Here is a 13,954-nt window from a genome sequence, read left to right as displayed (position 1 = left end):
TTATTCTTTCTGGTTTTTTTTCTTTTTTTAACAACTTGCCAATTTCTTTCGTTTGTCTCTTACCTTTCCTTACTTCCTTCCCTCCTGTGCCTACTGAATTGTCTTTCAGTAGATTATGTTCCTTTACGAATTGAGGAAAACACCACATCTACCTGTTACTTCTTCACTGGTTTGTATTATCTTTAATGGCAGAATATCAATATGACCGTCAAAGTACAGGATTACTTTTTCTGGGAGATGTACACACTCAAATCCACCTGAGGTGAGAAGAGAGCTAAAAATGGATGCTTGAACATCTGCATCATTTATACATCCTGTCTGAAGAAAAAGTACTTTGGAGTACCAAATCCTCATCTGAATTATAGAGATGAAAAGAAGGTTTTGGAATGTGCAATCCCACTGGCTTCTGCTACTGCAACAACAGCCACAACTTTTGAGAATGAGTTTGGAAGGGGTCCTGGGAGTTAAGTCCTGCCCTATTCTTCAAGGAAGCATACTATGGTTATAGAAGGAGACTGAGATTGAAAATGTGAAGTGCAGTTATAACAAAAATAAATTTTAGGCAGAATAGGTAAGCAGAGATGTTTCAATCCAAAACTGCAACTACCCAGAACAGTATTGAAATTTAAAAAAAAATCTTGGGGAACATTCTGTAGCCTCTCTATTGCAAGAAGTTTATTTGGAGGCAAATTTTATCCCTCCATATCTTAGGAAGGTACTCCCTGCAGGTGACTGTAAATGGCTTTTAGCTGTTCTTATTTAGCAGATCAAGTGTTCTTCAAATTTGTTTTGAGTGTTGTGATTTGGTGTCAGTTAGGGTTTGGGGTTTTTTTTTTTTGTTTGTTTTATGAGTACTTAATTATGGGTTGTGTGAATTTGCCTTAAAAAAGAAGTGTGATATTGGGAGTACTCATTCTTGATTTAAATTTAAAGAAAAATTTCAGCTCGTTCTGAAGTACTAAATACCACATTTTACCCTAAGGTCTTGTTGATGTTTTTTTTTTTTACTTTATTTCTAATTCTGTGACTTCATATTCTTGCAAAAATAACCTGGGTTAAGTTAGTTTTCGAAGTATGTCTACAGGTATTTTTGTCTCAATTGTCTCTCATTGTTCTGTGAACAATGTACTGCATGCGAAGTAGTTTCTTGTGGTATAAGATTAGTAATGGTTCAAGCCCTAATAAAATTGTGAAGCCTATCATATTAGCATATTTGTGTCTCATACCTCATCTGCTTTGCACTTCACTGCTGTGAAACAGTTAGCAGATGGAAGTGAAACACAGAACCCTGTGCAGTGATGGGAAATAGAAAAATATGTTGGTAGTATGTTTTCTTTAATTAAATTTTGGTTGGCACATGGATGTAGAACTATTTGGCAAACCTTACTGCTACTTTTAAGAAAAGATTGGTGTGACATTAGTCTTTCTATGATCCTTGATTTTTTTTTATAAAGTTTTAAATTTTTTATTATTTTTATATAAACTTTTTTTTGGTAGAAAATAAACCAAAACACTTGGGCCAAGTCTCCTTCTGTGTCTGGTTGTGATTAGAATTGAAGATAATTCTTAAAAATTTAAAAGTAAACACAAGTGTTGCCCTTGCAGAAGTTCTATAAATATGTAATTTCATTTTTTGTATTATTTCCTAATGTCATACTGCAAAGCTTATATAAAATTCAATATGAAGTCTTTATGTCTTAATAAAAATATAAGGAGAAGCCTATGTTAATGTGTCTTTCTCTAGACAATTTCAGTGATGTTCACGATAGTTGGGAGCAAACATTGATGTGCAGATAAACATTTGTGAAGTTTTGAAGCAAAGGTTTAATGAAAATCACGTTGTTACTAATTTTTTGTACTGTTTAAATCAAGAGAAAATTATTTTGAGTGAAAGGGTTAAAAATGTAATTAACACTTACTTGCATGTATACTGGCAACTGTCTTGTTTTGAGGGATTTCACAACTAACTTTACTTGTTCATTTTCTGGAATCTGTAGTGATAGCAAGTCAGTTTCTTACGTCTCTAAACAAACAATTTTATAACAAAACAAATTGTCCAGAAAAGGTTGAAATGCTTCTTCTGGTTTTTGAGCACCTGTGAGTCAGTTCTGATAAAACTAGACCAAAAGTCCTTCTCTGTAAAAATAAGCTGATTGAAAAGAAAAGAAATATCTATACACACACACACACATAAATTTGTAAAGTATCAGTTATGAATGTTGATGCAACTTCCTGGAGAGAAGTAATTGTATTACCATCTTCTGTTCTCTGCTAAAATTTATTTGGTGGGGTTTTTTCAGATAAACACCAGAGTTTTTTTACGCACTAAGCTTTCTTCATTTTTTGCTGATATTGAGTTCTATTGTAGCATCTCAGTCTTGAAAGTAAATATTTTGATTTTTGAATTTGAAGGCTTTTTTCTTAAAAAAATCCACTATACAGTAGACTGTCCTTTTGCGATAATCAAGATGTGGTTAAAAATACAGGAGCAGGTCCCTTAAGCCTGTTTCTGGGTGAAAAGTAAAATACTTCAAGTTCAGAAAATGAAATTGGCTGCAATCACTGTTCTTTTGTATCTGTGGGGAAGCAGCCTGGTTGAAAATAAGATAGAACTTGCTATAATGTGTGCTATCTTCACATTCTTGACTGATGATATCGTCATTTTGTAGAGTGCATCAGCCACAAGGACTGTGTTTTACACAAGGAAGAGTTGATGAGTGTGGGTTGGGAGATGCTGATTCTGGCATGCAGTGGGAACACATGGCACCTGCACTTTGGTGGAAAACTGTTGTGGGTATCAGCACTAAGTAATGTGCTTTGTGTGTCTGACAATCACAGAAAGGACTTTAGAATTTACTTATGTTAAAAAAGGAGTGGAAACAAAGTGGCTGAAAGTGATGTAGAAGTGTCCAAAGTGACCAAAGTGTCACTGAGAAGAGCATGTGCCAAAGGGTTTAAAGCAAAGATAAAACACATGCTGGTGTGCTTGCAACGTCTGTAGGTGTCAAACTTGAGGTGGAACATGGCAATTCAGTACAACTGTGTGGGTTGCCCAATGCTTTTTTCCCCCCCAAGTATAATTGTGTAAGCCTCTTCGTTCCGTCTCACAAAGGATGACTCGTTACACCAGAGACGTGGTGAATTACATATGTACATACTCATACATCATCATGTTTTCCATCCCCATTTAATTGCTTACCACCCAAAAGGATTGTTAGGATATTCTCAGCTGCAGAAGTCTTCCAGAAATCATAAGAGAAATAATAAGTTCTGTGAATAGTGTACCAAAGAAGAACAATGATCTCCTTCTCTCTGGGGCAGTGTGCCAGGAACACAATGAAGTGCTTCAGTGTCTGAGAACATATGTCGTAGGGCTAAATGAGGACATGCGCAAGCCACCTGACATTCCTTTGGGAATGTTATTTTTAAGACAAACAAGTTGATTCATTTCTGTGAGAAGTTTAAAGTGTTCTGGATATGATTCAGCCAAATTTGTAGATTTCAAGTCCTTTTGCAGAAACAGTGAATTACTGTTTCCAGGGGTTACTGGGTTTTAAGGGCTGGAGACTGTCTGTTTGGGAGTTGGCCTGGTATTCTGTATTTATTAACTTGGTGGAAGTGGTAAAAACTAAGTAATAAAATCCAACCCCTATGCATATTTACTCAGGATTTTGAGGAGTATTTGGTAAACTCTGGTATGCCAGTATTAAATTACAAGTCTAATATTGATGAAAACCCCTGGGAAGCTTAATTCTGGAAGACAAGATTTCACCTCTTTATTCACACAGTTTGTTTTTTTTTAATTTGCTTTAATATTTGGGAGGGCAATCAGAGAGTATTGTAGACACTAGCTAGATACGATTGTTACTTTTCTGTGCATACTGACTTAACACTCAGAAGAGGGAAAACTGAATGGTAGAGTACACAGAGAAGGAAACAATCATTTGAAGGGCCAGAACATTTAAAAACAAAGTTCTGAAGGACAGAAAAGAAAAAAATTATCAACTCATGTTGAAGCACGTAAACGATATATTTGTCAAAGCCTTCAGGATGTATTTGAAAACATGAAACTGTAGATAGTCTCGGAGTCATAAATCATAACTAGGGTCATATTTAGACATCTGGATTTAGATGCTTAGAACCAAAAATCTTGATGATTGTATTAGAGTGCTTTAGTTATATTTGTCCCACCTAATTGATTAGATTTTATTTGTTTTAAGACATGTAAAAGAATTTCAAAAGAATAGTAAACAGAACTCATATTTAAGTGTGGTTTCCATTTTGTAATAAAAGATTAAGGCTTATTAGGAGAGCAAGCTAAAACAGCAAGCATATGGCTTGAGCCATATATAATTGGGCTCTATAGGAACACTTTTAAAACAAGGATTTAATGATACCATACACATCTAGTGATAGAGAATAAACTGCTTTTGGGATAACTAACTCAATGCTACAGCTGATGGGACTGAAGCCAAGTTGGGTTAGATGTTCAAGCTCACATGGCAAGTAATAGCTGAGTAGTAAATAGAGTTCAGCTTTATTTGTTCTGGGTATATGCCTCTATTCCAGAATTTGCTAGACATTAGCATAGTTGTCACCATTGTCTGTGGCTCCATGAAAGCCACTGCAATACACACCTTCAGATGTGAGATGTGGCAGGCTCGGCCTCCCTCAAGGCCTTGAGATATACTAGAAAGCCTATGACAGACAGGGAAGAGTGGCTGACCTTCAATGCCTGTGTTCTGCAGATGTTGTTAAGGTGGCAAGAGGAGTGGCTGTCAGTAAGGGCCAGTCACAGCTCTTCCTTGATGGCACAGTGCTTTGGGAGCAGGCAGCAGGAGCCTGCCCCTACATTGTGGCAGCGTACTTTGGGATATGCTTCAGGGACTGCTCAAACTCCCAAAAGGGACTTATCCTGGCATTGCTCTAGTGGGGACTTGCTGTTTGTACTCATACATGTGACCGTGGGGTTATCTGGGTGCTGGTGTTTCTGCCACAAAAAACGAAGAGGCCCACAAGTGACCATAAACCCCAGAACAGATGGGCTTACGTTTGCGGGAGATGAGCGTGCGCTGTTAGAAACAAGCCTGAGACATCTGTTTTCAGTCTGCTGTAAGGTTTGGAGCTCTTCAGGTCCAGAGCCTTATTCTGGAGAAGCCAGCCAAACAGCATCCTATACTGGCCTACTTTCCTTCTCTCCAAAGAACTTGGGATTAGTTGATATCCTTCTTTTCTTTATTAACAGTTTAAAGGCTGGATGACTTTTGAAGTAAGCTAAACAAAAGTTGAGATTGAATTATTTTCCTGGCACTTGTTGTTAAAGATTGTTATTGAAGCTTCCCATGAAATACAAAAGAATTTTGAGTTAATAACAACATCTGGAAATTAGACTAACAAGGAGACATAAGGGGCAACATCTGCCCTGCTCAATTGCTCTGACTCAGTTTGTCAAATATCCAGCTCCCTTAGCAGCACAGTTGCCCAGTTGGCTTTGTGGAGTACAAGAGCTTTCTACATTCCTCTCAAGTATCCAGCATTGCTACTGGGAGAGATAGGTCTATGTTGCTTAGACTGTGGACAAGGAAAACAATTTATCTGGATTTCTTCAGGCCTCTGCTAACTTGAAACATCTCATCTGTGAGCATAAGCATGCCAAGATTATTTCTTATTCTTCATTCTTTCAAGTGGAAAATGGACCTCAGCAAAAGGATTCCAGCCAGTGAAGCTCTGTGTTCTTGCATAAAACTGAACAAAGTTAAAAGCTGTGTGTATTTGGCGGTTCCTGCAGTCTTGGAAGAGCATCCACTGATTTACTCAGTTGGTCTCAAAATGTACTTTCCTCTTTACTTGTTTCCTTGTCCCTGTGGAGATAATTAACTAAGTGTTATATGAAAAAATAAGGCCTGGATGTTTGGAACAGTGCATTGATAATCCTGACCTTTGCTCTTTAAACACCTTGTTCAACCATAAATTTTTATTGGATGCATAAGCACTTTTGGATTCTGAATTTTAAAAAATTACTTCTAACAGTAAATCCATCTTGAAAAATAGTTATATTCTTGAAGCAATGCCTGCACTGCACTACATAGGAAAAAAAAGTCATACTGGTAAATTGTGTCTTAATGTCTACAAATGTGGTTTGTCCAGTTGACTTTTTGTTTAACTGTTAAGGTGAAAGTCTTTCTGTTCCACTCAGTCTACTCCTACTACTCAAACCCAGATTTTTGACAGACCTTTAATATCAGTGCTGTGCCAGTAACAGAAATACTTCTTCCCTTCAGACTAATTGTGCATGTCATCATTTGTACATGTATTATGAACTGCATATGTTTGATATGGTAAAACATTGAAAATGTTCATATTCAGTGCTGCTGTTTTCATATTTAGCAAAAAATTATGTATTCAATTAATTATTAATAAAAACAAAACCAAAACCAAGCAGCACCTTCTGTAATTGAAAAGTAGGCAAAATTGTTCTGCAGTACTTTTGGGATCTGCTCTAAATTCTTGAAAGTTGGAGATGGAATTCAACCAGTATGTCTACAAATTAGTTATTGTAGGAATAAAGGATTGAAGGGGGCCATTTATACTGAATTAAGCCTCCGAACATTTATGCAGCTGCTCTTTAGAAACTCATCACACCTCACCTTAGAGCAAGTTACATTTGTTTGCCTTCACTCTTGCCTCCACTACTGGAAGACTGATTGATACAGTGATGTTTCTTAATATCTTGTGTAAATATATTCATGTGTTATTTATCCCCACTGGTTGTAGTACTAGCATTGAACTTTCCTGTAAATATTTTTTATGTATTTAAAGAGACCTCAAGTTTTTTTCCAGCTGATGCAGGGAGCCCATATAAGCCAGACATTTCTGTTTTGCATTCCTACCATTAGTTCTCTGTCATCCTAATTGTTATAGTGACCTCTCTGTTAATGCATCACAGTTTTGAGTTAAACTTCCAGGAATGGGAGTGATTTGAGCTGCACAGAGCAGACTCCTGGAGGGAGAGGCTTTGTATTGAGGCATTTCTATGGCCTCTGCATATTGAGGCATTCTATGGCTTCTGTGTTTACTACAACTATATCACTTGAAAGGAATTGTACCTGCTGGTTTACAATGAAGAAGCCTAGACATTATTTCCTTCTTTTGTCATTTCCAGGTTTTAATTCTACATTTACAGCTCTTAGCTCTTAACTCTACATTTACAGCTCCTAGCCTAAAAATGCATCATTTTTATACTGATGAATTTCATCCCACTTACCTTTGTCCAATACTCAAAGCAATCCAGACCTGTTAGCTACTCTTTCTCCATGTTAATGATGTTCCACAAGCTTCTGACAGCACCTGTTTTGTTACCAAAATTTGTACTATAAATATGTACAAGCACACAAAAAAACACTCTTATTTTGCCTTTTCTTTTTATATGCCATCTGTTTGTGGGTGTTTCTTAGGTATCTTACAATTCTTGTAATCCTAGTCTTTTCCCACTCAAAAATGGTTATGGCACAATTAATGCTATGTTAAATCTGTTTGCATTGTAATTAATTTGTTAATTGGTTACATCTCAATTTGACATGATGTTCTTTGATAAGTGTACTTTGCATTTTATCCCATTTTTAAGTGTCATGTAAGATTTTTTTTCTTGGACATTTGTCCTGGAGCTTTTCACACTCTTGATATCAGCTAAATAAAGTAGCTAATTTGTTTTACATAAATGTTAGATTTCTCTTTTCCTAGGCTAGTCTAGTCTCTGTTATGTCTTACTTTTTATCTTCCATTTATCAGAGCCCTAAAACACAGGGTTGCTTCATCACACTGATGTTCAGTGTTTTTGGATAGAACAGGGCCCTCAGTAGATTGGTCTCTAGTCTGTCATGTTTCTGCAATATCCAGTCTCATTCCCTGCATTATTATTTCATTCTGTTTCCCAAGATTATTTCTTTAGTGCACAAATATATTAATTGTGCCAAACTAGCCATTCATTGTTTTATAGCTGAATTATTTTCCACACATCATCCGTCTGTTTTTCTTACCTGCTCCCCATTCTCCTATATTCTGTTAAGTTTTGGGTTTCACTGTGATACTTCCCAGTGACTACCTACTGATTTTATCCTCTCTCTTATACTTGTGAAGAGGCATGAGGCTTCAAAGTGTTGGGGTGATTTGTGGTGGTGTTGTTGTTGAGGTTTGTAGTTTTTTTAATGTGTGTGCATGGTCAGGTTTTGTTTTGTTTTAGTATGGTTTTCAGTACACGTCATTTTTTCAAGTCCTGTGTTGGGATTTAATGTAGTTGACTGAGTTTGGGACAAATGTACCTGTTCCACACATTCTGCTTGATAACTGTTTATGGCAAAGATTATTTCTTAGACAATATGGAATTTCTGGCATTTATTCAAAAAGGTTATCAGTATTTTTAAATCCCTTAACGGTGGTTGAAGTCAAGATTTTCCTTTCCACATCCAGGAATTTAAAAATTATCAAGTGCTTTGTCAGCATAATGTATTTCTCACAGTCAGGCTTTGATGCCCACACAGACTTCTGGCTATGCATGGATCTAGAGTTTGGAGAAGCGTATGAATGTGATGGAGCAGGAAGAAGAGAGCAGGACAAGACACTTGCACTAAAGTCCTTTTGCCAGTAGTTGCCATGTTCTGCCTGTGAACCTTGAAATATGCTTTAAGAGAACAAAATGACAGTTGAGACATGATGAGGTTGAAATAGATCTCCTCTTGATTTCTTCAGACCTATCTGCGACATTGCAATGAAACAATTAGAAACAACAGAGGGACTTCAAAAATCTAAAGGGCTGGTAGGGTTGAAATTAGATTAACAGTAGTCTGCTGTGCTGAAATCTCCCTCTGTGAGCAAGCAGCAGGGAAGATGATGAGGATTTAGGCCTCAGGAAAAGTCATCTAATTGCTGATTACCACCAATTACTTTCCCAAATTCCTTTCCTCAACTACTGGAATAGTAGAATACTGGAACTGTATTTATCAGCCAGCTGTCCAGGGAGATTGCTGTGTAGGATTTGGCTGAAACTCTCAAACCCTGGATCTGAGTGGTTCTATGGGTATTGTAAATATCACAGATGAGATGCTGTACTCCTTAATGCCAGTATAAGTTTTGTTAATGACTTGCTAAGGTCAGGATTTTCCTTGTACCTGCATATGTGTTGGACTTTCTTTTGGTGGTATTCTGAGGGTGGGAAAGAATTTGATTGTTTATCTAATGGCTCTCAAACTGATCCGGTGCTTCATCTGGATTCACTTTCACAGGGAACAATGTGGAACAAAATTCTTGAATTTTTTTTTTTAAATTGAAATCAGAAGTCTTGAAAGCCCTCCTATTTTTCTGATTCATATGAGGGTAGGGCTGGCAACTGCACATTTTCTCAACTGAAGCAAGTTATCAGATTTTGAATATGCTACAATATATCAGGACTGCTCTGGGTAATAATGCAGTCATTATCAAAGGTATGCTGCAAGGCATCATGGACTGACATTTTCAAATCACTGTGTAAATCTGCCTGACACAGCTTTAAAAGAAATAAAACAAGACTGAAAGCTCCAGTGTTTAGTCTAAAAACACACATGGCCATGGTTGCTGTTTTAGCCTATGTGGGCTAACTGTGGAAGCCTTTTGTCAGCCCTCTGGCCTACTGAGTGGTGTCAGCTTGATTTGTGTGTTAATTTGCTGACTTTTTGGTTTGATGCTTTCTATTAAAATTCACATAAAGAGCCCGTGTGTTTTCGCTTTATTTAGCAGCTTTCCCAAATCTAGATGCTCTTCCAAAGCCCGCCCTTGATATCAACTAAGAGGAAGAGCTTTCAACTTTTATTTTCCATGTATATGATACTGAAAGGATGAAGGCAGATGGGGAGCCTTGTTAAGTGATGATATAACCAAACACAGAGAAGAAACACAGTGGCAGTTTTACAAGATTTTTTCCTTTATGGAAAAATTCTGGCTGAAATGATCAGTGTTGTAAGCTATGAACCACTTAGCATCAGGACACCCTCACATCTTCCTGGCACCAAAGATTGTCCTGTTTAAGTTAAAGGATCCTCCTCACTCTATCTCATATATCCCTGCTTTTTAGGTCTGGTTTGCTTGAGGAAGATGACTTGTTACAGGCAGAGGCATTCAGGAACCAGCCCTGGACTGGGTCGCAATCCAGACTTGCAACTAGGATGGTGTTTTGACACCATTTTCGCCTGTCTGTTGATGGCATGTGTAATTGCCATCTGTGGTGATTTTCTTGGGATAAATGAGCTGCCTTCCTTCCTGAAAGAGATCTCTTCCAGAATACAAATTGCTTGAGCAGTTCAGCTGGCATTTTAATGTTGGATAAACAGCTAATCCTGTAGTGTTCATCTGGCCCAAATTGTGCCCCTCATGCTCTTCTAAGAAGAAATCTACAGGACCATGTGTGGGCATTGGGGTGTTTATTTTCAAACAGCTGGTGAAATCATGCTGTGGTTACTGCATGTCAGAAACTGAAGGGTCACACTTTGGAAGTGTCCCTTCCCAGAACAGCTCCAAAAATCAGTTCCTTGTGTCACTAACATTATATCTATTTATTGAGTCAAGACTAAACAAAAAATGTGCCCTCAGGAAGTAGTGAGAAGATTTGAATTTGCTGTAAGGTAAAAAGCTTGCAAATTCCCATTGGACTTCTGGTAAAAACAGAAAGATTGTTTAGAAGTAGTCATCAAATATTATTTCCCTAGCTGTAATGAATGTCCCTCTTTGTCTGAAAACAAAAGTATTACCCTTTATGTCAGCATCTGTTGCGCATTGTTAAAACCTGCCATATTACATACCTCAAGGCACAGTTTGTGGATGATGTAAGTCTTTGTCCTGACCTGTTGCTGCAGCTGAAGCTCCCAGTGATTGCAGCAAAGCTAAGATCAGGCCCATAGTGGAGAGGCCTCTAAAGTTCTCTATAACCTTTTCACTATAATTTAAAAAATTTAGTTTTGCAATTAACTCCACTGAATGCTGTGTCCTATTTTCCTTTCTACAGGCAGAGTCACCCCTGAACAGCTCAGCTCATACATTCAGCTTTTCCGAAACAATCTCAAAGCTTTGGAGAACCACTGTGGTCTTCTACAGCTTGTGCTGGCCACAGTCCAGACTTTGAAACACCCCCAGACTTCCAGATGGGACAATTTCCTCGCCTTTGAGCGATTACTCCTGCAGGTACACATTATGTTTAATGTTTTGATTTTCCATTGCATTCTGTAGCTTGTATTTGTTTATGAAGAAGTGTGTTGGGATGTCTTGCTAAGGAGCTGTTCCTTTTTACCAAATGGGTAAATGGAATGGGAACCTACACATTTATTCTTTTATAGCTGTGTCTAAGAAATTATATAAACAAAAGTGTAGGCATTAAAGGTGAAGCATTTAAGTAATCTGAATTGGGTGGCAGTTTTACATTTATATGAAGTTTCAAGAAGGTATAACTTCTGGCATTGCCTAGGATTGTTGTTGCCTAAGATTGTCATTATCATTATCATTATCATTATCATTATCATTATCATTATCATTATATGCTTCTTGAGGTACCATGCTGGATCAAATGCAGAGAGGAGTTTGTTATTGTGTAAGTGTAAAACTTTTGTAATCTTCTGAGTTGGAAATTCCACGCACCAAGAGAGTGAGGTTTCTCTTGTTCAAAACTGTCATCTACCCTCAGTTTTTCCCACCACCACATTTTTTATGGTATCCTGTTTGTGACCACAGTATTATTTACATACCATTTTCTATCACATTTGGATTGCTCTCAGGAAATTAAGAGTTAGTGGTATTTTGAACTTTATCCTACTAACCTTTGGAGATGTATCAAACAAAGGAGGAGCTTTTTTCTAAGAACCTAGTAAAGCTAATTTCTGCTGAAGTTCACAGAAAGCTCAAAGCTTTTCTTCCTGTACTATTTATTGCTTTAACCATATTCTGAAACCCTAACAAGAGGCATGTCTTGATGAGCAAACTCCCAATGAAGTTAATGAGTCGCTTTAAATGAGTGAAAACCAGATACCTCTGTAAAAATCAGGTGTCTAGAACAACCAACCAATTTGATTCTCCTCATGATCTCTGGCAGCAGGGTACAGTCCTTCAAGAAGAATATACCCATACTTCATAGCTTTGCAGTCAGTGGCTTCTTGCAAGGTTTGGAAAGCAAAAAACTGCAAAACTTAGATAGTAGCAAGCTCTTGTCTAAATTCACTTTCAAAACTATTGCCTCTTGGTAAGACTAAAATATTTTTGAGGCAACTTTCTTTGTTAAAAAACAAAGGATAACTGACGCCTCAGGTAAAAGAACTCATTCTAGCCATTCTTTACTTTTTCTGTAGAGGATGGGAGTGACAGCCCATAGTCCCCTTCTCTCTCCCACAGTGAGTCATATCACATAGCTCTTCTCAGAGTCTGGCTAAGTTCCATCTTAAAACCAGTTCAGCTTTAGAATTAAAATAAAGCTGCAAGCTCAGCATTGTTTTCACAATAACAGACAGCTGCCTATATAAAAGCCATGCAGTAAGTCAGCAGGGAATGGGAAAACAGAGGTAAGGAACAATATAACTATATATTTCATGAAAAAGAAATGTTTAACAAGCACTCTCATAATCGTAGGTGGCTTTGGATTATACCCTCTGCCTTCCATCCATCATCTTAAGATAAACTGTGTTGGCCAAAGCAAACTTTCTAGGCTAACATTTCTAACTGTTCCTTAAGCACATACTTGTTTTCAGTAGTTCAAGCAGCAGTTATTTTGAATTACATAGACTCTATTTTGAAGACAAAATCTGACATGCATTATCTGCTTCTGAGTGCATGGCCTGTCTTTGAACTGTTTGCAGGGGTTTGTAGGGAGAGCAAAATGTTGAGACCCAGAAGACATTAGAGATATTTTTATTTAAAAAAAAATCAGCCAGGACATTACTTTGTGAATGGTTGGTACATAGCACACTGCACTAAATTTGGTGCTGTGATAGTTTATTTCAGCAGTACTACTGAGAAATTCTTTTGCATATTTGTTATGTTTCATATAGTTTAAAATAATAAATCCTAAAGAATCCTCAATAAAAAGTACTTGTTTCAACATAAAAGTAGTATTGTTTCTATTGTCTATTGGAACAACATGGAAGACAACTGTTTGTAAAAGATCTACTGGGACTAATATTGTTAGGCTCTGACAATGTAGGAATTCTAGATTTTCTGCTGATGGATGCATGTCAGACTCCAGCTGATGCTGAAGGAGATAACGCAGTAAAAACAGTTGATGTTAGAATCTCAGATTTCCCAAAAAAATAAATCTGCACAGTGTTGGAATTTCTGTCATTACTAGATCTCTCTGATGGCTCTCATGATTCTCAGCTTAGTCTATTTGGTGCTTTCCAGAAGAAAACCACATTGTTAATCAGAAACCTTTAATCTAACTATTACATTGACTAACTTTTTGGTTTTTTCTTATTCTCTCTACTTCTTGATTTACCCTTTCAATTGCAAGTACTCAGTTCAAAAAATGGTCTGCTAGAGGTCAAAACAGCCCACTTTACTATTTTGTCATAACTAAAATCTCTACATTTTTCAGACTTATGTTGGCTCATTCAATTTTTTACATCTGCATCAAGGAAGTTTGGTTTTGACTGAAGGTCTGCTAAAAGTGCAGCTGCATATTTAGCACAGAGTTGTTCTCTCTGTTAACTGGGATGGATTAATAGTTTGAGAGTGAAATTAGATTTCAATGGAATCATGGTGTTGACCTCAAAGGAAAGAGGATCATGATCTAAGAGTAATGCATCAAAATGATTCGTTTTGTCGATCACAAGTTTCCTCTGTGTTCTACTGCTCTACTCTGCACATGATAGAGCTTTCAGTACTGAGGAGTTTTAAATGCTGTGTGAATTGAAACAGTTTGTCCTATTTACCAAGGAGATATCCTACTCCA

At 37.2% G+C, this 13,954-nt stretch overlaps 1 protein-coding gene across 1 annotated transcript in view; it reads left to right on the top strand.

The window, feature by feature from the left end:
* SCFD2 (sec1 family domain containing 2) overlaps positions 1 to 13,954 on the top strand; it is a 187,524-nt gene that overhangs the window by 37,933 nt on the left and 135,637 nt on the right. The window contains exon 4 of the mRNA XM_038136779.1: positions 11,030 to 11,205. Coding sequence (XP_037992707.1) covers positions 11,030 to 11,205 — 176 coding nt within the window. The remainder of the gene's footprint in view (positions 1 to 11,029; positions 11,206 to 13,954) is intronic.

The sequence above is a fragment of the Motacilla alba genome, chromosome 4 (assembly GCF_015832195.1).
Source record: "Motacilla alba alba isolate MOTALB_02 chromosome 4, Motacilla_alba_V1.0_pri, whole genome shotgun sequence".
NCBI lineage: Eukaryota > Metazoa > Chordata > Aves > Passeriformes > Motacillidae > Motacilla > Motacilla alba.
Note: the sequence above shows the minus strand (reverse complement) of the source record. Positions and strands in the feature narration are given on the sequence as shown.